The sequence below is a fragment of the Strix uralensis genome, chromosome 16 (assembly GCF_047716275.1).
Source record: "Strix uralensis isolate ZFMK-TIS-50842 chromosome 16, bStrUra1, whole genome shotgun sequence".
In the NCBI taxonomy this organism is placed as follows: Eukaryota; Metazoa; Chordata; class Aves; order Strigiformes; family Strigidae; genus Strix; species Strix uralensis.
In genome coordinates this window covers 19,854,098-19,880,008 of record NC_133987.1, presented here as the reverse complement: position 1 = coordinate 19,880,008, position 25,911 = coordinate 19,854,098, and the positions used below count along the sequence as shown (strand labels likewise).

At 59.4% G+C, this 25,911-nt stretch overlaps 2 protein-coding genes across 2 annotated transcripts; one reads left to right on the top strand and one right to left on the bottom strand.

Moving 5' to 3' along the window:
• Positions 1-13: 13 nt before the first annotated feature.
• Positions 14-22,048, top strand: CLCN7 (chloride voltage-gated channel 7). Its single transcript, XM_074886362.1, has 25 exons — positions 14-196; positions 8,402-8,473; positions 9,661-9,732; positions 9,941-10,006; positions 10,617-10,749; positions 11,096-11,205; positions 11,981-12,061; positions 12,499-12,561; positions 13,114-13,197; positions 13,351-13,444; positions 13,857-13,921; positions 14,393-14,509; positions 14,836-14,890; positions 15,446-15,506; positions 16,314-16,452; positions 16,719-16,812; positions 18,163-18,332; positions 18,675-18,726; positions 19,046-19,173; positions 19,352-19,437; positions 19,736-19,868; positions 20,000-20,059; positions 20,427-20,603; positions 20,710-20,790; positions 20,912-22,048. Exons 1-25 carry the CDS (start codon positions 65-67, stop codon positions 20,996-20,998), a joined length of 2,412 nt encoding a protein of 803 aa, XP_074742463.1. The 5' UTR covers positions 14-64; the 3' UTR covers positions 20,999-22,048.
• A 706-nt stretch (positions 22,049-22,754) lies between these two features.
• PERCC1 (proline and glutamate rich with coiled coil 1) lies at positions 22,755-25,050 on the bottom strand. Its single transcript, XM_074886376.1, has 2 exons — positions 24,909-25,050; positions 22,755-23,644 (listed from the first exon to the last, which is right to left on the bottom strand). The coding sequence occupies exons 1-2, from the start codon at positions 24,932-24,934 to the stop codon at positions 22,903-22,905; spliced, it is 768 nt and encodes a 255-aa protein (XP_074742477.1). The 5' UTR covers positions 24,935-25,050; the 3' UTR covers positions 22,755-22,902.
• Between the last annotated feature and the right edge of the window lie 861 nt (positions 25,051-25,911).

Here is a 25,911-nt window from a genome sequence, read left to right as displayed (position 1 = left end):
CGGCGGTCACATGACCGGCCGGTGAGGCAGGGGCCGGCGGAGGTGTGTGTGGCCGCCGCCCCGCATGGCCAACGTCGCCAAGAAGGTGTCCTGGTCCGGCCGCGACCGCGACGACGACGACGAGGACGGGCGCGCGGGCGAGACCACCCCGCTGCTCAACGGCACCGGCCCCGGGGCGGCGGCTGCCGCCCGGCAGGTGAGTACCGGGACCGGCACTGGGAGCGGGATACCGGCGCACGGTGCGGGGGGATTTTCCTTGTCCCGGGCCCCCCTGCACCGAAAGGGCCGCCGGAGGGGTGGGGGCTGAGGTCGTGTGCGCGTCCCCCTCCCCTGTAGCAGTTAACCGTGTTTGTGCCCCGGGGCTGAGCAGGGGCTGCCGGCGGGGAGCCGCGGGGTGCTGGGGCTCTGCTCCCTGCGCAGCCCCGGCGGAGGTAGGGGCCTGTTTGGGTTTCCCCGGGCCGTGGAAAGCAGAACCTGGCAGGGCCCGGCGCAGGGAGAGACTGGGAGGGAGCCATGGCCGGGGCACAGGGCCCTCGGGTCACTCGTGAGGGAAAAACTGAGCGTGGGGACTGACTCACTGCCCAGCTCCCGCCGTGCAGCAGGGCATTCCCGCCACAGCCGGCTCCCATCACGAGGCGCCAGTGCCCCACCAGGACCCCACTGCAGCTCTGTGGGCCCGGCTCCTGCCCACTCCTCAGCTGTGGGTGCAGCCGAGCAGCTGAGATGGTCCCTGTCAGTAGGACCTCGCTCCTGCCTCCTGGGGCTGCCCTCTTCATTTCTACCAAAAATGTCGTTCTGTGAGAGAGTGTGTTGCCTGGCACGCTGCTGCTGCCCAAACCAACACGTTGGGTTTAAATACAAGAGCTTCTAATGCTGTTGTGGTGGTGGATGGTGTGCAGTATGTATGCAACTGCACTGGCAAAAAGCAAGTCCAGGGTGGGCCATGTTACAAGCACAGGGAGACCAGTTCCTTCTTGCAAATTGATTTGGGGTAATTAACCAAAGAGAAACTTCTCTCCAGTGTACCTGGAGGCTGTTACTCAGGTAGTCTGCCTAGCAGTCTCTCCTCCACATGTGGTGCGGTTAACTGAAGCACGCCATGGCTCTGGCCAAGTCAGTGCCTGTTACAGAGTGAAGCTGTGGCTGGGTGGGCTGTGCTGGGCGAGGGCTGTGGTCTGGGCAGGATGTCAAGCCGGGTCCACAGGGCGCTTCTGTGCCAGCACCAGGTGGAAGAGGAGCTGCCTCCAGATGATGTCCTCAAATTTCCTATGAAGAGTTTGCTGGGACACTTGCGCTTAGATGGGGAGGAGCGGTGCCAGCCTTTGGCAGCTATTAGCAGGGACATCTCGCCGAGCATGATTCTGTGCTGCCCTGCTTCTGGGCAAGTCAGAACAGCAGGCTAATTAGAGTGAAATACAGTGTTCATTAGGCTGGAAATGCCTAGCATGGTGCTGTGGGAGTGGGGCATGGCAGCTGGAAAAAGTTGCCTGTACCATTGTAGCCGTTCTGGTGTGAAAATAAAAATAATGTTCCTAGCTGGTGTAACAGGACCCCCGTGTGTTTACAGCATAAGTTGTCTTTAAAGACCACGTGGTGAGTTCTGCAGGTCTGAAGGGTGTTAAAATAGGGATTAACCAGATCTCGTGGCTGTAGGTCAGGAACAGGTTTTCTTGGTGGCTTGGAAGAAATGCCTGAGCCCTGCCACAGCAGGGGCAGTTGGTGGTGGAGACCTGGCTCTGCCAATCTGATTTATTGTCACTTTGTCCCTTCACAGCACAGACAGCTCGGGTCCCAGCTGCTGACAAGGCACTACGTGGCATTTTCCTTAGCAAATGAAGAGAGTGAGTACCTTGCCAGAGCTCTGAACCTGTGGCTGCTCAGACCATGCATACCCTGGGCAGTGGCACTGACCTGGCAGCGGCGGCTGGGTTGTCACTGTAGTGCTGGGGTTGCCTTTTGGTGTAGGGCAACTGCTTCTCTACCTCAGACGGTCCTTTGACCTAGGTGTCGTATAGTTGTATAGATTGAAGCAGGAAGGCAGGACAACTTTGGCAGAGAAATAAAGACAGTCTGGAGCTGCTTAGCTCATGGGAGACTTAAACGTGGGTTGTGGTAATACAATAAAAATGTCCCCAGCAGAGCTTCTTCCCTTTTTCACGTGCTTGTTTAATGGAAATGAAAGTGATCTTAAAGTGATAAAAGGAAACACGGATCATTAGTTTCCCGGCTGACTGCGGCAACAGACTGAGATTGAGGGCTTGGGAGGGGGGAGGTGAGGAGGGGCTGGATAAACACACCCGTGACCATAGAGGAGACGCTACAGGGCTGTGCCTGAGGTCTCCTCTGGTTTTGGGGCCGAGTGCTGCTCTGGAGCTGACTGAGCCTTCATCCTCTCACCAGGACTTTCTAGTGCCTCGAGTATATCAAGAAGCAAGAGGCTGCCTGTGCATCTGAGCATCATGTCTGCCATGGGCTGACCCTTTCCCATGTTCTCGAGCTATGCGTCTCGGTTCTCAGGCTGAAAAGTGAATGGACAATTTTAGTAAGAGCAGCCAATTTCCATCATTAGGCATTTTTTTGAAAAAGGACACTTCTCCTTCGCCACCCATCGACGATATGCTCTGTGTTTGTGCTAAAATGCCTTGACTTTGGGATTGGTATAATGCTCCTGCTCCACAAGGTGCCTGGAACAGGGGATGTGGGCAGTGGGTCACCAAAATGTGGACCAGACTGCTGCTGCTGGGTGACTTGTCCGTCTTGACCTCTATGAGTTTATTTTGCATAGAATCATAGAATGGTTTGGGTTGGAAGGGACCATAAAGATCATCCAGTCCCACCCCCCGGCCGCAGGCAGGGACACCTTCCACTAGCCCAGGTTGCCTAAAGCCCCGTCCAACCTGGCCTTGAACCCTTCCAGGGAGGGGACAGCCACAGCTTCTCTGGGCAACCTGTGCCAGTGTCTCATCACCCTCACAGGGAAGAATTTCTTCCTTCTATCTGATCTAAATCTCCCCTCTTCCAGTTTAAAACCGTTACCCCTCATCCTATCCCTACACCCCCTGATGAAGAGTCCCTCCCCCCCTTTCCTGTAGCCCCTTTAAGTCCTGGGAGGCCGCTCTAAGGTCTCCCCGGAGCCTTCTCTTCTCCAGCTGAACCCCCCCAGCTCTCTCAGCCTGTCCTCACAGGGGGGTGCTCCAGCCCCTGATCATCTTTGTGGCCTCCTCTGGCCCCACTCGAGCAGGTCCATGTCCTTCTGATGTTGGTGTCCCCAGAGCTGGACACAGCACTGCAGGGGGGTCTCACGAGAGTGGAGTAGAGGGGGAGAATCCCCTTCCTCGACCTGCTGCCCACACTGCTCTGGATGCAGCCCAGCATCTCTAAATGTTATTGGTCTTGTTTTTTTTAACTTCAAGTAACAGGGTGCAAAATGCAGCCTTTGTGGCCAGGTGGCAATGCTGGAGGGCTGCCACGCCTGCTGCAATCAGAAAGTCTTGGCAGGGGGCGGGGAAGGGAGAAAAAGAGAAGTCTGCTGGGTGAGCCCCGATTCCTGGCAAATGGGCTGCAGGTTGCGCCTCCCTTGGGTACCGGCCGAGAGGCTGCCTGTCCCTGCCTGCCCACTGCCAGGAGCCTGGAGCTGGCATCCTCAGAAAGCCCCTGCCCTTGGGTGGTGGCAGGAGCTTCCCCAGGCAGAAGGGTTTTAGCAAGTCCAGACCCTTCTGCTGGGTGCTCGCAACGTCGGGGACTGTGGTGACGCTTTAACCTGGAGAAAGGCAGGTGGGCCAAGACAATAACAGCATCTCCCAGCCTCGTGCAGGTGAGGGGCAAGGAGCAGCTGTGTCCTGGAGTGGCAGTGGGAAACTGGAAGCAAAATCGGAGCTGAGTGGTGACGCCAGGGGGAGAGTGTGGCCGCTTTCTCCCCCATTATGGGCCTGGAGGTGAGGAGCCTCATTCTCTGCTGGTGTGGTGCATTTTGGGGATGATGGCTGTGTTGGTTTGAAGCCTGTCACAGCTGTGGTTGGTGTCAGAGGAGGGGGATTTCAAAAGCTCTGCAGCTCATCTCCTCCATATGCTGCCATGGCCGGTGATGCAACCTTGCAGCCTGGAGCCTTCCCACCCAAGCAGGTATCAGGGGGCTCCTCAGCAGAGTGCCCTGGGGCCAAGAGGGCCCTGGGGGCTGGAAATCCTCTTCCTTCCCTCCCACTGCTTCTGCAATACTGCAGTGGACTCCTGATGTGGTCTGTGCCGCGCTTTATCTTGTTGATAACAGAAAGCCACATGCTTCCAGTTCGTTAGTGAGCAGCAGGATGGTGATAAGGGGCAGTATATAGGGGGTGTCTTCATGCCAGGTGGTGGTCTCTGGGGATGGATGATGTCCTGCAGGGAACAGCCTCGCTGGCTTGTCCCTGTGGAAATGGGCTGTGCAGCAGAGTCAGATGCTTCCTATTTATGGGTTGGTTTCTGCAGAGCTTTAGCCTCAGCTGAAGTTATTCTGCTATTCACAAACAGGGATTATGCTTTGACTGCTCTGCTTGGAGGTAAAACACTGCTGTGGCATCACGTATAGCAGTGTGGCTTCTTGTCACCTTTGCCAAATGGGGTGCTGGCAGCAGTGCTGCTGTCTCCCACCCTGACCTGCGATGCTCCAGGCTGGTGCTGGTATCTGCATTCAGCTGCCACTGTCTGACCTTGGAGATGATCCTTTCAGGGCATGAGGTGGTGGTTGAGATCTTCTGCCAGATTTTTTTCTTGTTGAGATTGATCCTGAATTTGCTGTCACCCATCTTGCAGCAGTGCTGGAGGGGGTGGCAGCATGGTGAAGGGGGAAGGGGCCTCGGGCAGTCTCTAGCCCAGTCCCTGCTAGGAGTGGATCCCTTAGACCAGGTCGCTCAGGGCTATGCCCAGTGGAGATTTGGGTATCTACAAGGACAGAGACTCTGCACCCTCTCTGGCCCCAGGTTCAGTGGGTTGCCATCCTCAGGGTGAACGTTTGTCTCTGATATCAAAGCAGAAGTTCCCTTGCTACAGCTTGTTTGCTGCTTCTTGTCCTATAATGTGAATCTTCAAGGAAAGTCTGGCACTGTCTTCTCTGTAACCTCTTGTTAGGTGTCTGGAGATGGCAAGAACATCTCCATGAGAAGCACCAGCTTCTCGTACATTTTACCACATGCTCCAGGCCCTGACTGTCTTGCTGGACTCACTTCTGTGTCTCCGTGCCTTTCTTGTCCCAGGGACCCCAAACTGGACAACCACGTCCCAGGTGTGCTATCGCAGGTGCCAGGTGGAGGTGTGGGATCCCTTCCCCGTACCTCCCGGCTGTGGTCTTGTACCACCCAGGAAGTAGTTGACCACCTCCACTGCAGGTTTGTGCCACCAACTCCTCTTCAACTCATCCACCAGCTCGCTATAAGACTCTTTCAGCAAAGCTGCTTTCCAACCACCGGGGCACATCCATCCCAGGTGCAGGGCTTTGTATTTGCCTCTGTTGAACTCTGGGGGCTTCCCTGCAGACTGGTGAGGTCCCTCTGTGGAGCAGCCCTGCCCACCAACTGCCCCACTGACAAAGATGTTAAGCAGTTTTGGTCCAGGTCAAGGCTCTTTGCAGAGCTTTTGCATCTCTTTGCAGAGCTCAAAATGGGTAAGGAATTAGCTTTACCACCCAAATGGGGCGAGGGGTGCCATTGCTGTTTGTGTGCTGCTGTCAGAGGCAGCTCAGCTAGCCCAAGAGCCTCTCCTGAGACAGGAGAGCTGTTAACCCATCTGTATCCTCTGGGTTTTGGCAACAGCACGTGTTGTTATGTGGAGATAATCGTACCACAGTCACACCAACATCATATGTACCCGGGATCAGCAGCTGTCTTGGCCTGAGTTTGAAAAACGTCCAAAGGAGGGGAGTTCTGTCCATGTGCTCAGTGAATCTTTGAGCTGTGCACAAATAACTTTCTGTCTTGGCTCCTGGTTGCCTGAATTCCTCCCTGTCCCTCTTATAAAAGTTGGGTGCAACTGGAAGTAGCTTTTTCCTGTCCTCCTGGCATGTGATCCCTGTACTGGGTGAGACGGGAGCCAGCCCTCCATTCACAGAGCAGCTCAGCCCATCTGGATGCCGGAGGGATGCCAGGACTTAGGGGGAGGAGGGGCATATTAAAAATGTGCTGCTTGTCTAACAAAGTTCAGCTTCAGGTTCAACTGCAGCTTCTTTCTCTTTATCTGCACTTGGGTCCTGCTGTCACCTAATCCATTGGGAGCGGAGCTGCCATGCCCTGGCCACTTGCTCCATAGGGAAGGGGTGTAGGGGAGGGTGCCACGGGTTCAGCCGCATTTGGTCTTTCTGCGGACTCCCGTGGCTAGCAGAAGGAGAATTTCTCCAAAGGGCTGGTCCTGTCTGAGGTCTTGGTGCCTGAGGTCTGAGCCCAGGCATGAGCAGGGAACATGGCATGAGTGACTGTTTCCATCTTGTTGTCCTGGTCTTGCTCTGGATGTGTGGCATCTAACAGGAGCCTCAAATCTTTGTGCTTCCAGAAGCCAGGTGGAGGTGGGTTCCCTTGCAAGGTCTCACCTTTGTCCCTCCCAGGGTTTCAGGGCAAGGACCATGTCCTTCCCCCCTCCCCAGGATGGCAGGGGCCCAGCTGGGCCCTCCACCTGCCACCAGAGCAGCTGGGTACCAGTGGGCACCGAAACGGTCAGTTCCTGCATCCAGCTCATAACTCTGTGTAAGTTCCCATCCACATCCCCCTGGGGAGGTGACAGTTTTGGGTGCACCCAGCTTGTAGGAGCCAGTGGTGGTCTGCTCTGACTGCCGGGAAAAGGGTCCACCTGGATCCTTTCCACAGGGATTGTGGAGCCATCATGGACTGGAACCAAAGCCCAGGCTGGTCTCACCAAACCAGTGTCTGAAAATGGCTGCATGGAGCACTTAGTGCTCAGCCCCTCCTGTGGGCTCAGGCTGCTGGGGCCAGAAGGACACCGAAGAGGTTTGAGAAGCTGAGGCAAAACCCGCCTGCAGGTCAGGAAGTGAATGAGAACGTGCAACAGACGGGAGAAATGGGAAAATAGGTCAGGCTGCAAACACAAAGGGATATTCTTCATCTGCAGTGACGTGCGCGGCTCCCAGCCGCCCCAGCCTGCATGTTCCGGACAGGATCGGTGGGGATTAAAGCAGCAGGGGCTCGATCTGGGATCTGCTGGCTTGCCAGCAGAGAGGGACTGATGTGCCAGGGCCCTGCTGTTGCTCGCCATCCCTCTTATTCTCCAGTCCTTTAGCCTGCTAGCTGGGGACGGATGAGGCTCTATAGCGGAAGATCTTAATGTTGAGAAATAGTGTTTGGGCTGTGCTTAGTGACAGTGCTGCTCACACCCTTGTGCATCCCTGTGTTTTACAATGGTGGAGGGGTGACAGCAGCTCGCCTGCTTCTGCTGGGTCCTCTTGCGGCACTGCCCAGTAGGAGGCCGGCTTGGCTGCAGCCCAAGCCCTTGCCTGCATCAGCCAGGAGATGAGAGGTGTCCCAAATAGTCCAAAAACTCCTGTTACACAATTGTGCTGCCAGTAACAAGCCTGAGTGGTCACCAGCAAAAGGAGAACCTGCCACCCAGAGAAAGATGCAAATGCTCCTTCCCAGCATCGCACTGGGGCCAGCTCGGAGAGGCACCAGTGTCCCCAAGACTGTGTGGGAGGAACGTGCCCCCCTTTCTCTTGTGTGTGCTGGCTGGCAGCCAGCCCGGCCATTGCTCCGGTCTTGGCTGCTTGGAGGGAGACGAATATGCCGATGTGCTCATGTCCCTGGCTGGGAGCCGCTCCCATGGAGCAGATAGCAGAGCCAAACGTGCCTTCGGCCATCCCTTATTGCTGGCTGGGTGTGCAGGCTGAGGGATGGCCCCAGCACGTCTTGGTGTGCTTGTGACTGTGGAAATGGCACTTTCTGTTCAGGGGGGTCTGTCCCTCCCCAGCTCCAGGGAAGTGTGGAACGTGCTGCTCGGCACGGGTTTGCTGGCTGCACGGGTTTGCTGGCTGCATGGCTGCTGTGTTGGGATACCACACTCGTTGGCCGGAGGCTGTTGGTAACTCGTGCCAGCTCTTGGGGCTGCTGGCTGCAGGTCCCGAATGACCCGCTGCTGGCTGGCACCTTCCCCAGGTGAGCTGGCTCTGCCAGCTAACAGGTTGGAGCAGCTTGCCCAAACCCCAGCAGACTGCTGCTGCCTTGTGCTCCCTCCAGGGTGGTGGGTCCCTCCTCCTCGGTGTGTCCTTCGAGAGCAGTCTTCTGTGGGTGCTGCTCTTCGAGTGGCTCTGGCAATGGGCAGGTGGTGGAGCTCAGCGAGGGGGGCAGAGCACAAGCACCTACATGCCAGTTCCTTCTGCTGAGGCTTGCAGCATGTTCAGGAAATGACCCATTTTCTGTTCTCTCCTCAGCTCACTCCTTCCTCCTTCCTGCGCATTGGGCAGCTGAGCAATGTGGACCTCAATGAGGACATCCGTGAGCTGGTGAGTGGCACAGAAAGGGGCCCACCCTTACCGAGACCCCTTCCCTTCTTCCACTAACAGCTGCTTTTGTTCCCCCGCTCACATCCCTCACATCTTGGGCTGGGTGACCTTCGTGGCATGGGCAGGTGCCTGCTGCTCTGCCTCGACCCTCACTGCTTGCCCTTAGCCGCAGCACTGGCCCAAGGCCATTGCAGTCCCCTGCACCTCTCTGGGTGGCAGCACCAGCCCACCAGCACAGGGACCTTCCCCCCGCAGGAGCAGATGCACAGGCGGGTGGGCTGGGAAGGGTTTTCTTCCTTGTTGCCATGAGAGGTCCTTAAAGCTGCTTCTCTTGCCTGCTGCCCAGCTCGGTGTGAAGGCAAGGGAGGGGATGTGCGGTGTGACAGCAGCTGGGGACAGGGCTAGCAGCAGAGGGGGCATCTTGCAAAAACTCTCAGGTTCCAAGTTATACCCCCACTCCGTGCACACCTGAAAAGCTTTTCTTCCCCAGGTGCTCCTGCCTCAGCTCCAGAGCTGTAGGCAAAGCAAATGACTTTTGCTGAATATTTCTTGCAGAATTCTTAAATTGGATGGAACATGTCTTAATCCTGCGCCTCGGAGGACAGGCTGGGCCTGCTTTGGCTGTAGCTGTAATGTGGGGCCAGGGAAGGGTGTGGGGTGCTGCTGCCCCAGGGGCCCCTCCAGCATCCTCAGTAAATGCCCTAATTCGGAGCTGGGAACAGCTTGCACAGTCAAAGGCTTTTGGGAAACAGAATCTGGTTTCTGCCCAAAAACATGGGCCTGCTTGAAATAGCTCCTTGCTTTCAGCCAAAGGAATTTCCTGCCGAGGTGAAAGGTTGCCCTTGGCCCGAGCACGGAGCCGCTCAGAGGCAGTGCCAGATCAACATGGCAGTGTGACACCCAGCTGGGTCAACTCTCCATCTGCTCAGGGGGAAAGGTCCTGCCTGGGGGTGGAGAGGCAGTGGGTGAGGGTGCACACCTGACAGCCTGTTCCAGCTGCCTTAAATTCCATGCATCCGCCAGCTGGGGGAAATCATTGCAGATCCTGGCCTGCCAGGCAGCTTGCATTCTGCAGTCCTCCCTGCCTCTCCCGAGCGTAAAAACTAGTGTTAAACCAGCAGTTACGTGGCAGAGAGGAGGGTTGGACTTGGATGTGGCCGTCCTGACTTGTGCATTGCATCCTGCAGGAGACGGAGCTCCCTCGGCAGCATCCTAATGAGATCCCGCACAACGAGAAGCTCCTGTCACTCAAGTATGAGGTAAGCACCAATCTCCCCTGATCTCGGCTCTGCCCACTGGGATGCAGCAGGTGAGGTACATGGGGTGCCCAGCTAGGGAGTTTGCAGCGGGGAAGGAGTGGGATTGAGGGAGAAAAATGATTGAGGGGTGTGGAGGGGCAGGAGTGATGGTCTGAGGGCAGCCCTCCCCTGCACTAGACAATAACAGCATCTCCCTTTCCTGAACTAGAGCCTGGACTATGACAACAGTGAAAACCAGCTGTTCCTGGAGGAGGAGAGGAGGATAAACCACACAGTGAGTCTCACTGGGACCTGGCTACCCACTGTCCCCTGCAGCTGGGCTGGCCCAAGGAAGCTGTTCCCCCTGCCTGGCTGCTGGGGGGCTTTTCCATCTGGGGGAGGTTGTGCTCAAAGCAATGCTTGGGTCAGGGCGGGTTTAAGGGCACTGACCATCTTGTGATGAGCTGTAAAACCTCAGGAGCAAGGACCCAGCATGGGATGGTTCGAAAGGGAGCTCGCCTGGGTGGGCATGGTGGCGTTGCTGGGGGGCATGGTGCAGGTCCCTGAGCAGAGGGACTTCTGGAGCCATGTGAAGCATCTGGCCTGGGGGCTTTGGGAGTCTGCTGCAGCAAGAAGCCCAACAGGAGGGGCCTGACAGAGAGGCAGGCAAGCTGGAAAAGGATGTCTGCTGTTAGGGATCCCACAGAGTGGCAAGGGTACTGACTTAAGTGAATTGTGGCCAGGCTTTGCAGTCGTGGGTGAGCTGGCATCGGTTTTCCCTGGACAGCTCTCCTTAGAGAGCTTAAGGCTGTGCTGGAGAAGGCGGCCAGGTGGGTTGGAGTACCCCTGATGCTGGTGGGGACCAGGTTGGGGGCAGTGGGGTCTGATGGCTGGCTGTCCCTCAGGCTTTCCGGACAGTGGAGATCAAGCGCTGGGTCATCTGTGCCATGATCGGCATCCTCACCGGCCTCGTCGCCTGCTTCATCGACATCGTGGTGGAGAACCTGGCTGGGCTGAAGTACCGGGTGGTGAAGGGCAGTATCCTCCCACGGAGCTGTGGCTGCCAGCCAGCCGGGAGCTGCGGATTTCTGCTCCCAGTAGCCACGAGAGGGGTGCTGGGGGAGAGGGCAATGCTTCCTCACCTGGGTTGGGCAGCACAGACGCTGCCACCCAAGGTGCTGCCAAGTGCCCAGCTGCTCTGCAGGGCTGAGCTGTGGCTGGGCACTGCCATAACGGAGGAGGCTCCTCGCAGCAGCCCTGCCTGCCCTAACTGCACAGGATCTGCTGTGCTGCCGCAGCCCAAGAAGCATTTTAGCAATGTGTTATCATGGTGGGAGGGATGGTACCCAACCAATGCTGGCCTTTCCTTGAGCTGCTTCCTCAGACATTGACAAGTTCACGGAGAAAGGGGGCCTGTCTTTCTCCCTGTTACTCTGGGCCACCCTGAACGCCAGCGTGGTGATGGTGGGCTCGGTGATTGTTGCTTTCATAGAGGTAAGAGTTTGGAACTGGTCTGGGTTGGGGTTTCTCTGTGCCTCCTGCCCTGGCTCTTTACATGGGGGAAGCAGGATCATGTCTCCCAAAAACATGCAAATTTATGTAACAGCAAATGTCTTTCTGCCAAATTGGGTCTTGGTAGCCCCAGTTCCTCAGCGCTGGCTCCAGCTATGCTGTCAAGTTTCTCTGGGGTTGTCAGACTGATGGGATGTGCTGCCCTTCGCTGGCAGCCTGGGGCAGAGGGTGTGCCCCAGCCTTGGGTGCGGGTGCAGTTCTCGCAAGCCTTAGCCTTGGCTCGGCCTCTCTGCATTGGGCATGCATAAGCGCTGGCAGAGAGCAGGCTGGTTGGGTGCCTCAGGGACACGCTCTGGAGGACAAGCCAGAAACTGGGGCTGGTTGTGGCTGGGAGGGAGCCACAGCTCCCTATGGGCCACTCTGAGTCAGCAGTGTCTTCCTTGTGGCTTTGCCCCTGCTCTCCCTGGCCACCAAGTGTGAGCCTTCTGCAGCACAGGGCTTCTTGCCATGGCACCGTGGTGGAAACACCATAGTGTCCCCCAAGAACTCAGCCAGCTCCTTCTCCTTGGCCCATTTGCCCTTAGGGGCAGTGGGTGCCTCCCTCAAGCCCACCTCCAAAGCCTGTAGAGACTTTGGCCTCATCTCTGAGCCTCCTCAAGGGTGTGCTTGGTGTGGCCTGTGCTGAGACAAGGGTGAGGTGGCCAGTGTGTCCCCATCCTGTATGTGCAGCCACTCACACTCTCCCTGCTCCCTGCAGCCCGTCGCAGCCGGCAGTGGCATTCCCCAGATCAAATGCTATCTCAACGGTGTGAAGATCCCACACGTTGTCCGTCTCAAGGTAGGAAGCAGGAGGTGGTGGGATGCATGCCTTCTGCTCATGATGGGGCCCTCCCACCGGGCTGGCCCAGGCGTGTTGTGTCCTCATGGGATGGTCCCTGCCCGTGCTGCGGCAGGGGAGGAGCTGGCACAAGCTCCTGGCCGCTCTGCTGCGCTGCCTGGCTCTGTGGCTGTTCCCTCTGGCGTCAAGAATTAAACCTCCTGCTCTGGGATCAGCAGCAGGTGCTGGGAAGAGCAGCTTTGGGTAGTTCTTTGCTCTGGCCAAGAAGAAAATTGGCCAACCCCTTTGCCACAACGTGGGGCTGAGAATCACGAGTTCTCCGGGGTTGCTGGCTCCTGCCCCTGTGGCTGGCTGGGTCTGTGTCCCCTGTGGCTGCTGTGGGTGTGCTCCTCGTGCCACCCTTGTGATGTGTTGTGCCTGTCGTCTCTGTTTTGCAGACCCTGGTGATCAAAGTCTGCGGGGTCATCCTCTCGGTGGTTGGCGGCCTGGCTGTTGGGAAGGTGATGTGCACAAAGCGCTCTCTGGCACGCTGCTGCCATGTTGTTTTCCATTGCTGGCACATGTGCTGCAGCCCGTCACCAGCCTTGTGCTGGCCAAGGTGACTTGCGGCGTGGCCAGTCCTGGGGAGCCCCTGGGGCGCACGGTGCCAGCCCCCAGGGTGTACGGTGGCACTGAGCCAGCCTGTGCGTGGCTCGGCTGAGGGCAGGAGAGCAGCAGCCTACATTCATTGGTAGTGGTCCCTGCAGATGTTAGATGGGGGAGACCTGGGTGCACCGTTGGGACCTTTCTAGCTTGCTGGGATCCAAGGCAGGCAAGGGAAGCCCCTGTCTGCTTGGTAGGAGGGAGTGCTGGTGGGAACAGGAGGTGGCCCCAAGAGCCACTTGCTAGAATGAGGCTTTAAATGGTAGAAAATGTCAGGGACTGTATTTCCTGGAAAGAAATCCTCCCAGCCAGCTTCATCAGGGCTGTAACATGGTGAGCAGCATTCAACCATCCCTGACTGTCCCTGGGGTTCTTCCTTTTCTGATCGGACTCTGCTCTCCTGCCCGTAGGAAGGACCCATGATTCACTCTGGAGCGGTGATTGCTGCTGGGATCTCTCAGGGAAGATCCACATCTTTAAAGCGAGACTTCAAGGTTGGTGTTGAGAGCTGAGGGGGGCTGTGCTGCAGGTGTCCCTCCTCTGCCCAAACCGGGCTGTTCCTTGGGGTCGTGTATGACATACCCTGTGTCTCCCCTAAATTCATGCCTGTGGCCAGCCCTAACCCTGCCTTTGCTTTGTGGCTTCAGATCTTTGAGTACTTCCGCAGAGACACAGAAAAGAGGGACTTTGTCTCGGCTGGAGCTGCTGCTGGCGTCTCGGCTGCGTTTGGTGCCCCCGTGGGTATGTGTCTTGGCTCTCTGACACTGAGCGGTGCCTGCACGTGGATCTCATCAGGAGGTTGCTCCCACATGCATGGAGGCAGCTGCCGTGATCTGCTTAGGGCACTGTGGGAGCCCTCCCACAAAATGCCCGGCCCTGCTCCAAGCTGTCCTGCCACGCCATGCAAGTCTTGGCAAGAGAGGAGGGGGGGGGGGGGGGGTCATCTGTCTGGGATTCCAAATGTTGCCTCCCTGGGATGGAGGAAGGCAGTGGAGGGGCTTCACTGCAATTGGTACATCACTGATGGCTTGCTGGAGCCTGTGAAGTGTGGGGCGCATGGGCTGGGATGAATTTGGGCGCCTTGGCTGGTGCTGTGAGCCAAGGGTCTGTGACATGCACCCCCTGTGAAGGTGTTTGTGTCTCGCATTTGCAGGGGGTGTCCTCTTCAGCTTGGAGGAAGGGGCTTCCTTCTGGAACCAGTTCCTGACGTGGAGAATCGTAAGTGCTGGAAAGCAGGAGCAATAAATTGAGCACTGCTGGCTCCAATATGAGGCATTGCCTTTTCCTGACACCCCACAGCCCCAGGACTCCTGCCATCCCTGGCCCAGCTGGGCAGCCGTGTATAACACGTCCCAGGGAACAGCATCCCAGCTCCCCTTCTGTGCCCTGGTCCTCAGGAGCTGAATTTGACCTGGCTGAGCTCCATCTTGCTGCCAACTCCTTTCCAAGGGAGCTGCCTTGGGCTGTGCCCCAGGGCAATGGAGAGACAAAAGGAGGAGTGAGCCCCTGGTCAGTGTAAGCTGCCCAGAGTGCTGCCACAGGGAACGTGGTCTCTTGTTCCCACCACACCATGGGTACCAAGCCCTACCCCAGGGCCTCACAGGGGTGGTTCAGGGTAATGCGGGGTGCACGTGGTGAGGGAGCGGAGCTGGAGGCATCTGGCAGTGACTGGACTGCATCTCCTTCCAGTTCTTTGCCTCCATGATCTCTACGTTCACTCTGAACTCTGTCCTGAGTGTTTACCATGGAAATGCTTGGGATCTCTCCAGCCCTGGGCTCATCAACTTCGGCAGGTTTGATAACGAGGTATGGCACAGGTATTGCCCATGCAGGGCTCTATTGCGGGGGTTAGAAGCAGCTCACAGCAGCTTGGGGCCACCAGTCTGTCTTAAAACATCACCCAGGGGCTGAGGCAGACTGTGGGGTCTGGCCAGATCCCAGCTCCACTCACCCCAGCAGAAGGCTTTTCTGCAGCCACTGCTGGGTCTGGGGGCTGCGAGGTGTCTAGGGGAGACTTTAGAGCAGCTCTGGGAGCTACTCGCCAGTGCAGGCTTGTGCTGTTCCAGCAGTGACCAGCTGCAAGGCTGCAAATGGGCCAGGAGATCTGAAACCCATTTCTCTTTTGCTTGCAGAAAATGGGATACACGATACAGGAAATTCCTATCTTCATCTTTATGGGAGTGGTTGGTAAGAGAGTGCTGCTCTTTCAATTTGATTAGTCTGAATAATTTCCTCTGTTCTCTGTCTGGGTATAAAAAGCTTTGGGATCCAGTTTCCTGGGGAGAATGGGAAATCCATTAAACTCTGGAGGAGAGGCTGCTTGTGGGGCTTAGTCGGGGGTGAGAGCTGGATCCTGGCCCAACCCTTTCCCTTGTGTCAAAGGCGAGCCCCTTTAGACCACGTACTGCAAGGTCGTTGAGTGGGGTCAGTGCATTGCAGTTGTGGGCAGCCCCTTGATTTCAAACAAGCTGCCCTTATCCCTGCAGAATCAGCCTGTCCCTCATTTGCCTAGTGCCAGCGCTGTGACGCTGGCCCCTGGCCACCCTGCTGGTGGTGCTGGGCTCCTCTTGGTGTCAGGTCCTGGCTGTCTCTGCAGGGACAGCGTCCACGTGTCCCAGGGCTGCCGGTCACGCTGGATGGGTTGTTGATGTCTCCCTGAGCTTTGTGGGTTCCTTGTGTCCTGGGCAGCCATAGGAGAGGCTGGGACCTGTGTGCTGAGATTTTCCTCTTCTGCATTTGCAGGCGGGATCCTCGGGGCCCTGTTCAATGCCCTCAATTACTGGCTAACGATGTTCCGAATCAGGTAAGAGCTTGTGGGTAACTAAGGTGATTGACGTGGTTTGGCTGGCGCCTTCTGCACTCCCTCAAAGTGTCGTTCCCAGCCAGAGCCAGGCTGTAATCTCACACTTAACTTAAGCAAAAGCAGCCCCTGGAAGCTGGGAGGCAGAGGTGCCACATGCCTCTCACTGCTTGTGGTTGAGGCTGTGATGCGCAGCATCCCACCGTTCCTCTGACCCTGCTAAGTATTTCTCTTCAGTGACTCGAGGGCTCAAAGAAGGGCAAACACTGTGCAGACCTGACTGTTATGTGCTTCTGAGAGTAATGAGAGAACAGAGAGAGCTGCTAAAGCTATCTGAGCCCAGACGGGCACAGCCAATACTTGTCACCAGCTTTTCAAACACCAGGACCAGCCTCGTGGCCTCAGGGAGGGATGACCTGTGGCAGTGGAGCGGTGAGGGGCCTGCAGCAGCTTCCAGGGCATCGCTCCTTTTGGGCCTTCATAGGCTGCAGCTTTCTGGGCTCGGCTCTGCACTGTCCCCCAGCCGGATCACATCAGCTTTTCCATGGGGCCTGTGCCCAGCCCTGTGCAGGGGAGGCAGGTGGGTCTGCTGGAGCTGGCTGGGCAAAGCTGCTCCTGCCACTGGCCTCCTGCCCCAGGTCCCCATGACAGCTTTACCAGAGAACAGAGTGCAGGACAGCCTGGCAGGGTCTGGGAAGGGAGCAGAGGCAGCCGACCTGTCTGTATGCCCGATGTGACCTGCCAAGCCAGGCTGCAGGTGATCCTGCCTTGCCCCTGGGTGCCACCCTCACTCCTCCTCTCCCTTTGCAGGTACATCCACCGGCCCTGCCTCCAGGTGGTTGAGGCCATGCTGGTGGCAGCTGTGACAGCAACCGTGGGGTTTGTTATGATTTACTGCTCGAGAGACTGCCAGCCCATCCAGGGGAGCACGGTGGCATATCCCCTGCAGGTAGGAGATGCTGGAGAATGGCCTTCTGGAGTGGGGGGGCACCCTGAGCCTGGGCAGTGGCTGAGGGCTGAGCAGGGAGACAAGACCCTGCTGGGTTTTGTGGCATTGGACCTCACAGTCAGTGCCCTCTGCTGCAGGCAGAGCTGGAGACCCAAGCATGGTGTTGGTGTGCTTGCTGCCCAGAGCTGCCGCCTCGGCGGCACACGTCCCCTGAGCCTGGCAGCCCAGATCTGCCACTTGTAATTCTCTCTTCTCTTCCCCCTCAGCTTTTCTGTGCTGATGGAGAGTACAACTCCATGGCCACTGCCTTCTTCAATACGCCCGAGAAGAGCGTTGTCAACCTCTTCCATGACCCTCCAGGTCTGTACACCCAGTGAGTGGGTCCTTGAACATGAGCAGAGAGGGGCTGGGCTCATGCGAGGTGGCCGACCTGTTCCCTGGCCGCTCGTGAGAGGAGACAGGGGATGATCAGCACAGCCCTCTGAGGGCACGATGGGATCCAGCAAAGCACTGGGCCTGCTCTTTTCCTGCGGTGGTGGAAGGAGGAAGGACAGGTGCTGCACCTGGTGGCACCTACGAGCTCAGCCAAAGGGCTGTGGTCTTGGGAGCCTGTGGATGAGGACCTGGTTTTGTTTGTGCATGTTTGCAAGCTGTTGCTTCTGAGTTGCGTGGGAGCACGTCTGACCCTCGCTGGCTGTCTGAAGTCCGTCCTGGAAATGTCCCTGGCTGTTTTCTTAATTAGCACTGCCTTTTGCCCCAAAATGACTTTACCTTCTGGGCAGGTTGCGGAGGTGGATCTTGGGGGCTGGATTTGCTTGAGAAACACAATTTGGCTTCCAGGTTCCAGCTCCCATTTCCCTTGGACCTAGTGTAACAACAGCTTGCCCTCTGTCTGCTGGTCTATGTTTTGTGCCCAGCTGCATGTGGGCAGGGAGCAGAGAGCTCTGAATTTCTAGACCCTCATCCCAGAGAATGCAGCTTGGCCACCTGAAGCCAAGGGATGACTGTCCTGTGTCTTGGGGCCGCTCCCTGCAGTGCTGAGTCTTCCCTGGCTCAGGGCTTTGGTCCGTTGACCTCTCTGTGAAGGAGAGGTTGCAAAGTACTTGTTTAAACTAGACTGAGCTGCTCAGCAATCCTGAAATAGTTAGTAGGCTGAGTCCTGGGGACAGCAGGGTCTCACTGTGATGGCACAGCCCATGCCATGGGGCAGCTTGGAACTGGCCAGAGCAGCTGGGGGAGCTGTGGGACCGGAAGGGGTTTGCAGAACCTACTCTGCTGAGCTGATCCTGAAGCTGGCGGTAGGACCCCTGCTAGCTCTCCAGCACCTCTGTCCTCCTGACCTTGTCCTGCAGCACTGGCAGTCCCTTGGGACTCTGAAGTTCGTCATGCTGCCTGGTGGGAGGCTGGGAACGGCAGGGCTGGGAGGGGATGGGTCATCACAGGTCGCGAGATGGAGGAAAGGCGCGTGTTGGACTCGGTGGGGTGGGAGGGCTTGGGATGGCACCAGCCAGCTGGCCCTTGGTGGGGCAGAAACAACCTAAAGAGCTGGTTTGTGCTGCCAGGGTGGAAGGTGTGCCCAGTGAGAGGGGCTTTCACTGCTGGGAGTGAAAGTCATGGGACTGCTGCGCTGTTCCCCCATGGCCCCAGCCCATCACAGTATCCTCTGGGCCGCAGGACCAGCACTGACTCTCCATTCTCTCTCCACCTCAGGTTCGTACAACCCCATGACACTGGGCATGTTCACACTGATGTATTTCTTCCTGGCCTGCTGGACCTACGGCCTCACGGTGTCTGCGGGGGTCTTCATCCCCTCCCTGCTGATTGGCGCTGCCTGGGGGAGGCTCTTTGGCATCTCCCTGTCCTACCTGACCAAAGGCTCGGTGAGTCCTTGGTGGGAAGGGGTGTTGGGCAGTGGGACCCATGGTACCCAGCCCTCCTCCCTCGCCGCTGGGCAGGCAGCATGTGCAGGCAGTGTGCATGGAGCTGGCTGAGAGCTTGGCACAGCAGTCTGGAGCAGGTTGGCTCCTCATTTGATGTCTTCCTGAGCTGGGTCTGAGCTTTCGCATGTCCTGGTGGAGCCCTGCCAGCAGCTGGGCTGTGCAGGCAGCCTCAGGCACTCCTCCCCACTTTGGAGGAGGGTTTGGGGGCCAGGGCACTGCTCACTGTCTTTGGATGCCCTGGAGCCAGCAGCTGACTCATCTCCTTCTCTCTCCTGTGCTCAGATCTGGGCTGACCCCGGGAAGTACGCCCTGATGGGAGCTGCTGCACAGCTGGGTGAGTTCCTCATGGCACAGTCTTGGCCACCTTCTGCTCAGGTCGCAGTGAAGGTGGCATGGGAAAAAGCGATCCCTGCTTCCCTGGTGCCGCTTCTTCCCCATCTGAAGCCCAGCCTGGCTGTCGGCTTCCTAATGGCCCTGACACGCACAGGCAGCACTGGGGCACTAGTGAGGGCTGGGCTCGTCCAGGGCATTCCTGCCTGTGTGGGCAGGCCTGGATTGCTGTGCAGACACTTGGGGGCCTCGAGTGTTCTGCTATCCCCTCCTCCGTTTTTCCCTCTGCCCTCCCACCCCAAACCCTTGGGTGTCTCTTGCAGGTGGGATAGTGCGGATGACACTGAGTCTCACGGTCATCATGATGGAGGCAACAGGCAATGTCACCTATGGCTTCCCCATCATGCTGGTGCTGATGACAGCAAAGATTGTGGGAGACTACTTTGTGGAGGTGAGGGCTGGTGTGCTCACCAGCACGTAGTGAGAGGCTGTGGGTCAGGGTTGGTGGTGCTGGGGAGCTGTGGGAGGGCCAGGACAGGAATGTGCTCCCTCTCAGAGGTGAGCTGCTGCCTGGCTGTACCTGTCGGCATCTTGCCAGGCTTCTCCTGATGGCTTGGCTCTCGTTTCAGGGGCTCTATGACATGCACATCCAGCTGCAGAGTGTGCCCTTCCTGCACTGGGAGGCCCCAGTGACGTCCCACTCCCTTACGGCCAGGTAGGTGGGCTGGGGGCTGCTCGTCGCTCCTGGGGCGGCGGCTTTTGGACCACGTTGTTGGCTTGAGCTGGAAGTGTAGGTGGTGGCACACTCTGGTCCCGGGAGCCTGCTGTCCTCTGGTGCCACCAGCCCAGCTCCTTCCCCAGCAGGGCCTGTGGCCTGCAGTGCATTCCCTTCCCATGTCCCTGGCAGGTTTTGGGGACAGAGGAGGTATCAGGGCTGCGGAGGCGTGTGTGTTGGGGGGATATTTGGGGCGTGCTGCTGTGGGGCTGTGTTTCACACTGAGCCTTCCCTGCAGGGAGGTCATGAGCGCTCCCGTCACCTGCCTGCGGAGGATCGAGCGAGTGGGCACAGTTGTGGACATCCTCAGCGACACCTCCTCCAACCACAACGGCTTCCCGGTGGTGGAGAGCAACCCTGACGCCACGCAGGTGGGCTGGGTGCCGCTTGTGAGGGGATGCAGCTGGGGGTCGGCCATGCAAGGGCTGGCGGTGGTGTGGGCCCCTCACCCTTGTCCCCCCGCCCTTCCCAGCCCCATCTCATGCACAGTGCTCTGTCACAGGTGGCAGGACTGCGGGGTTTGATCCTGCGTTCCCAGCTCATCGTCCTGCTGAAGCACAAGGTGGGTCACGCTGCGTGGAGGCCATTGGGGCTGTGTCTGAGCCCTGGTGCCCTGTCCCACTGCTGCCTCAGGCCCCTTGCTGCCTGCCCTGCTTGGGAGATGCTGGCAGAGGGTCCCTGTCATCTCAGGGGACAGCTCAGCTGAGGAGATGGTGGGGGCTACTGTGCTGTGCTGGGGTTACCCCAGCGTCATCCTGCACCCCGCTGGGCTCACAAACCCTGAGTGAATGGGAAACACGCTGTTCTTCTGCAGATGGTCCATCTGCCCGATGCTCCTGCCCTCTTCTCTCCCTGCTGCTGTGCGTTGCCCTGGCCCCAGTGCCTGTCGGTGCTGTGGGATGGTCCCCGACAGTCTCTTTCCTCACAAGGTTTTTGTGGAAAGGGCCAACCTGAGCCTGGTGCAGCGGCGGCTGAAGCTGAAGGATTTTCGGGACGCCTACCCCCGTTTCCCTCCAATCCAGTCCATCCACGTCTCCCAGGATGAGCGTGAGTGCATGATCGACCTCAGCGAGTTCATGAACCCCTCGCCCTACACCGTGCCTCAGGTAATGGCCAGGGACCCCTCTGCACCCCAGCATCCCGGGGTCATGGGTGGGCGATGGGTGCTGGCTGGGGATGCTGCAGCCCACACAGCCCCGCTCTGCCTTGCAGGAGGCATCTCTGCCACGTGTCTTCAAGCTCTTCCGAGCCCTGGGGCTGCGGCACTTGGTGGTGGTGGACAATCGCAATGAGGTGAGTCCCTGCTCGTTGCGTGTGGGCAGCCTGGGCTCCTTGGGGTGGTGGGGGGACAACATGCTGCCCTTACCCTCAGGCTGTGCCAGTGTGGGGCTGTACCCTGTCCCTTTCCTGGCAGGTGGTGGGCATGGTCACCCGCAAGGACCTCGCCAGGTACCGGCTGGGGAAGGAAGGCCTGGAGGAGCTCTCGCTAGCCCAGACGTGATGCGGGGCAGCTCTGCCCAGCAGAGACAGGCCCTGGCTCCTCGGAGCCGGGGACCCCCTTTTGCGGGAGGCAGGGAGAGAACTGGGCCAGCCTGTGTAGGCATCACGGTGCCCGGAACACTGGCATGGCCGTGCTGCCCTGGCTCTCCTGCCCATCACTGCCTTCCCACGTCTACTCTCTCCTCTTCTCACCCTTTTCTTTGCTTCACCGAGGGATCAAAACACACCCTTGGCTCTGTTAGCTCCTGGCATAGGCTCTCCCTGAGGATTGGGTGAAGTGTGCTAGAGGGAGCAGAAGTGCCCTGCTGAGCTGGGCACAGTCCTCTGCCATGGCACGTGGCCTGTGTCACCTCAGCCACCCAGCCTGGGCTGTCCGGGACCTAGCCCTGCCCCAGTCCCTGCTGCAGGGCCTGTGTGGGGAGCAGGAGGGGACATGGTGGAGGGGCTCCCTCCTGCTCCCAGGGCCCCATCCCCCCTGCCCTGTGCTACTGCTGGCTGGGTCAGGCTGAGCCCTGGGGCAGACACTTGCATCTCTGGCTGGAAGAGGGGGCTGTGCCCTGCTTGGCTGTGCAATAAAAGGGTTCCCATGGTTCAGCAGCTGCTGCCTCTTGCTCTTTCTTGGCTCCCTTGGCCCCTCTGACCCCAACCTGCCTGTGGGGAGACACCCCTGGGCTTTGGGGCAGGGATGGGGAGGGGAAAGCTGCCTGCTCTGGGGCAGTGTTGGTCCTGTAGCCTGTGCCCCTCCTGTCCTCCTCTCACCATTGCTGCTGCCTCTCCCCTCTGCCTGTGCCAGGTACCCCAAAACCCCCCACCAGCCCTGGATCTGGCTGGGGGGAGGGAGCAGAGCCTGCACTCCCCTGGGTGCTGAGGAGAGCTATAGCCCTGGCACATCAGCTCCCTCATCTCCCACTATCCCTGCTCCTCTCCTTGGCATTGCTCCCTGCCCTGGCTTGGGGCTGCTCCCTCCTCACTCGGGCAGGGGCAACCTGGTGCCTGGAGGGGCTTTTGACTGCGGGATACTGTGCTGAAATAAAGTCTGTTTGTACTTTTATTAGGGTGCTGCCTGTTTCTTGCTTCCCCTCTTCCCCTAGTGCCACTTCCCAGGCTCAGAGCCGTGTCTGTCAGTGTCCCTCTAGGGCTGAGCTGAGCCCCATCCCCACTGTTGGTGCTGGGAGGGCACAAGCTGGGGGATGCTAGGGCCCCCCACCTTCCTTAACCCCCACCAGGGCTGGAGTGCTCAAGGTGGGGGGCAGCTGCCCCTTCCTGGGTGCTTTTCCTTTTCAAGGTCAACAAAGAGCCACCACAAAGCGGAGAATGCCTCAGCTGGGCCCTGGAATCAGCCAGGTCCAGCGGTGGGGGCTGTGGGGAAGGGCCACCTGCTCTCCCAGCACCACGGGCTGGCCCTGCTCTCTCCTGTGTGGGTCCAGTTCCTCGGCGCTGCCCTGGGGCAGGGGAGCCATAGGGTGCAGCGGGTCCCCGCAGCAGTGATGGGTCCCCGCTAGGTGATGGCAGCCGGGTGCTTTGAGGCCCTATGTCGCCCTTTGCCCCGGTGCGGCTGAGATAAGGGGATGGGATCCACCAACTTGGGCCACAGAGTAAACACGGGCTGCTGGCTCCTGACGGCACCGCGCTTCCCTCCTCTTCCTGCTGCCAGGGCGGCCAGTGGCCCCCCAAGGCCCACGCCAAGCAGCAGCCCTTTGTCACTGGCAGCAGGGACACCGCGGTGGTGGGTGGCAAAGGACACGGCACGCTCCGGTGCCTGGCGGGAGTCATTTATTCACTCATCCCCTCACCGGTTCTGACCCAGCGGCTCCAGGTACCCCGGCGCTGGCACTGGGGCTGCCAGGTTTATCATTAACCGGGCGGCACGTGGCGGGGCCAGGGGCCCCCGGGGCCATGGTGGGGTCACAGCCCAGCGAAGGGCTCGGCCTCCAGCTCCGGGTGGCCCGGCTCAGGTGGCAGCTCCTGCCCGGCGCCTGGCAGCTCCAGCCCCGGCTCCACCGTCCAGTTGGCCAGGAGGTCGCTGAAGTCAGGGGTGCTGGTGTGGAGGAGGCCGGCAGTGCCGGGGCCCGGCTCCCTCCAGAAGGAGGGCGGCAGCTTCCTCCGGTGCATGGGAGTGATGTGGCCGTATTTCCTCTCCAGCCGTTGCGTCTTGCCGCCGGCTGCACGGGATGGCAGGCACCGGTGCACGCCGTACTCAAAGAGCTCGGCCAGTGGCCCCAGCCTGTGCACAGCCCCGGGTCCACCCCGCGGTGCCACGGCCTCGGGCTGGGCCTCGGTGTGCCGGGGCGAGCCGCAGTCCTCAGGCACGCCACGGCTGCCAGCGGCCTCCTCCCGGCCGCGCCGCCCGAAGTACCGCTGGATGTCGTAGCTGATCAGCTCTGAAAACTTGAGGAGCTGCAGGGTGGTCTCGGCATCGGTGGGGACGGCCAGCTCTGGCCTCACACTCTCCTCTGCTGCCTCCTCTTCCTCCTCCTCCTCTTCCTCCTCCTCCTCCTCTTCAGAGAGGTCAGGGAAGTTGGGCTCGGGGTGTGTGGGCAGCAGCAGGCCATGCGGGAAGGGTGAGGGCAGCCGCAGCTCGGCCAGGGGCCGGATGACGCCCGTAGCCATGTCAGCGCGCAGGGGCACCCCGGGGCCCGGACTCACCCTGCAGGCAGTGACAGCGGGGTGAGGGTGGCACACACCCCGGCACCGTCCCCGACCCGCCGCCCTGCAGCAGCACTTGGCCCTGAGGCAGCAGGGGGACTGTGTCGTGCCATGCTGTGGCCAGGGTGGGGCTACAGGGCAGCGGGGACATCCCCTGCAAGCCATGGGATATGGGGCAGCAGGGACATACCCCCTGACTTGTAGGACATGGGGCAGTGGGGACATCATCCCCTGCCAAGCCATGGGACATGGGGCAGTGGGGATATCCTAACTGAACCCTGGGACACCAGGCGACAGGGTCATCCCCACCAAGCCATGAGACATGGGGCAGCAGGCATGTCCCCACCAAGTCATGAGATGTGGGACAGCAGGGATGTCCCCACCGAGCCAAGGAACATGGGGCAGCAGGGGTGTCTACCCGAATCCATGGGATGTGGGACAATGGGAACATCCCCAAGTCATGGCGTGTAGGGCAGCAGGGATGTCGTCACTGATCAGTGGGACATGGGGCAGCAGGGATGTCCCCACCAAGTCATGGGATGTAGGGCTATGGGGACCTCCCCCTGAGCCATGAGCCATGGGGCAGCGGGGACATCCCCCAGAGCTGTGGGGCAGAGGGATGTTCCCCTTCACCCTGGAGCTGTGTGTAGAGGTGAATGGGGCTCAGCACCCACCCTGCCACCCTGGGCTGAGCACCTGGGACGCTGAGCCCTGTGCCCTGCCCACACAATGGCCCCGCAGGTTCCCCTGCGACGGGGTGAACCTGGCCACCTCCCCACACCGCCACAGCTGGGTCTTGCTGGGCTGGATGAGGCCCCCCTTAGTTAGTGCTACCTGTGCCCCAGGGTCCCCAGCCCTGCCTGCCGCAGGGCACCCCTGGCCACGTGCCAGGGACTGCCATTGCCCCAGCCCCGGCCCTGAGAGGGTCTTGGGGCACAGAACAAATCCTGGGGGACAAATCCTGCTCCTGCCATGCCAAGCTGGACCCTGCACCCAGCCTGAGACAGCACTGTTGCCATCTCTGTGGTCACCGTGCGTCCCTCTTTGTGCTGTCCCCACCGAGGGACCCCCCGGTCCCGCCTCTGTGCTGCCCCTGGGTGGGTGGTGAGGGGCTCAGCCTCCAGAGGCACCACACAGCTCTGGGTGCAGGGAGAGAGGAGCAGGGCCTCCCCAGCGACAAAGCCAGCCTGCCCCGCTGCCACCCTCAGCCGGAGAAACGCCCGGGTGCGGGAGGGCATCGCCCAGGGCCGCGGCTCGGCACTCACCTTGGCGCTGCCGCCTGGCCATGCATAGGCTCCCGCGCCGCTCCCCCTTCCCGTCCCTCCACCTGGGCCTGAAGTATTTATAGCGGAGCAGCGAGCTGACGGCTGGCAAATATTTGGTAGCTGTATTGTAATAGTAGACTCGGTAAACAGAGCTGGGGTTTGCTTTAGCGCCCAGCAACGGGAGAGCGGCGCGGGGAGGGACGCGGCGACGGAAGGCAGGGCTCACCTTAATGGTTCACTAGCCAGGGGATTTTCAAGTGTTGTTCCTGTAAATTCACCTATTAAATCGGCAGCCCCAGCTGCCAAACTGCCCGCACACTTGTGCCGAGGGCTCTTATCTCCCCGCTGATTGGAGGCGAAATCAAGCTTTGTCAAATAGGCGTAAAATTAAATTTCATGCTATTTTGACTCCTGGAGTAGGGATCTTCTGAAGAACATACTGCGTATCGAGCGATGCCTCTGCAAACAGGCGCTGCCGCCGTGGCTGCAGCGGGCAAAGCCTCTCCATGGGCTCCCTCCAGGTGTTGTGCAGCCCCTGTGTGGGTCCAGACCCCCATCCCCAGCCTCATGCCTCCCTAGGGTGGGCGTGAGGCTCCCTGACCAGCGCCAGGATGGGGTTTGGAACCTTTTGAGGCGGCAGGACATGGCCCTGACGGCACAGTTGGCAGGAGAGACACTTCAGGGTGCTGTGCTCCCCGGGGGGTGCTAGGGCTGTGTGCCCAGGGCCGGTGGCTCTTGCCAAGCAGCGCCTGTGGATGCAGAGATGGGGACATGCTGTGTGGAGAGCAGCTGGGTCAGCCCCACGGCAGGGACAGCACCTGGGATGGCAGCGTTGTCACCGTGGACAGGGTCTGGCGTGCCCCGTGTCTCCGCTATGGCCTGTGGCCATGCTGGCCCACGCAGTGCATGAGGGACTGAGGATGGTGATGACGGTGAGCAGCTTGGGTCCTGAGGTGGCTGTGGCCAGAGGTGCCACTTCTGTTCTGGCAGTGGGACATGCCAG

Bases quoted from the DNA above. Each gene is read 5' to 3' on its own strand.
- CLCN7 (XM_074886362.1), top strand. From the start codon at position 65: ATGGCCAACGTCGCCAAGAAGGTGTCCTGGTCCGGCCGCGACCGCGAC. The intron at 9,733-9,940 runs GTAAGCACCAAT...TTCCTGAACTAG, and splicing joins TCCTGTCACTCAAGTATGAG to AGCCTGGACTATGACAACAG. The intron at 10,750-11,095 runs GTATCCTCCCAC...CTGCTTCCTCAG, and splicing joins GTACCGGGTGGTGAAGGGCA to ACATTGACAAGTTCACGGAG.
- PERCC1 (XM_074886376.1), bottom strand. From the start codon at position 24,934: ATGCATGGCCAGGCGGCAGCGCCAAG. The intron at 23,645-24,908 runs GTGAGTGCCGAG...CACTGCCTGCAG, and splicing joins GGCCAGGCGGCAGCGCCAAG to GGTGAGTCCGGGCCCCGGGG.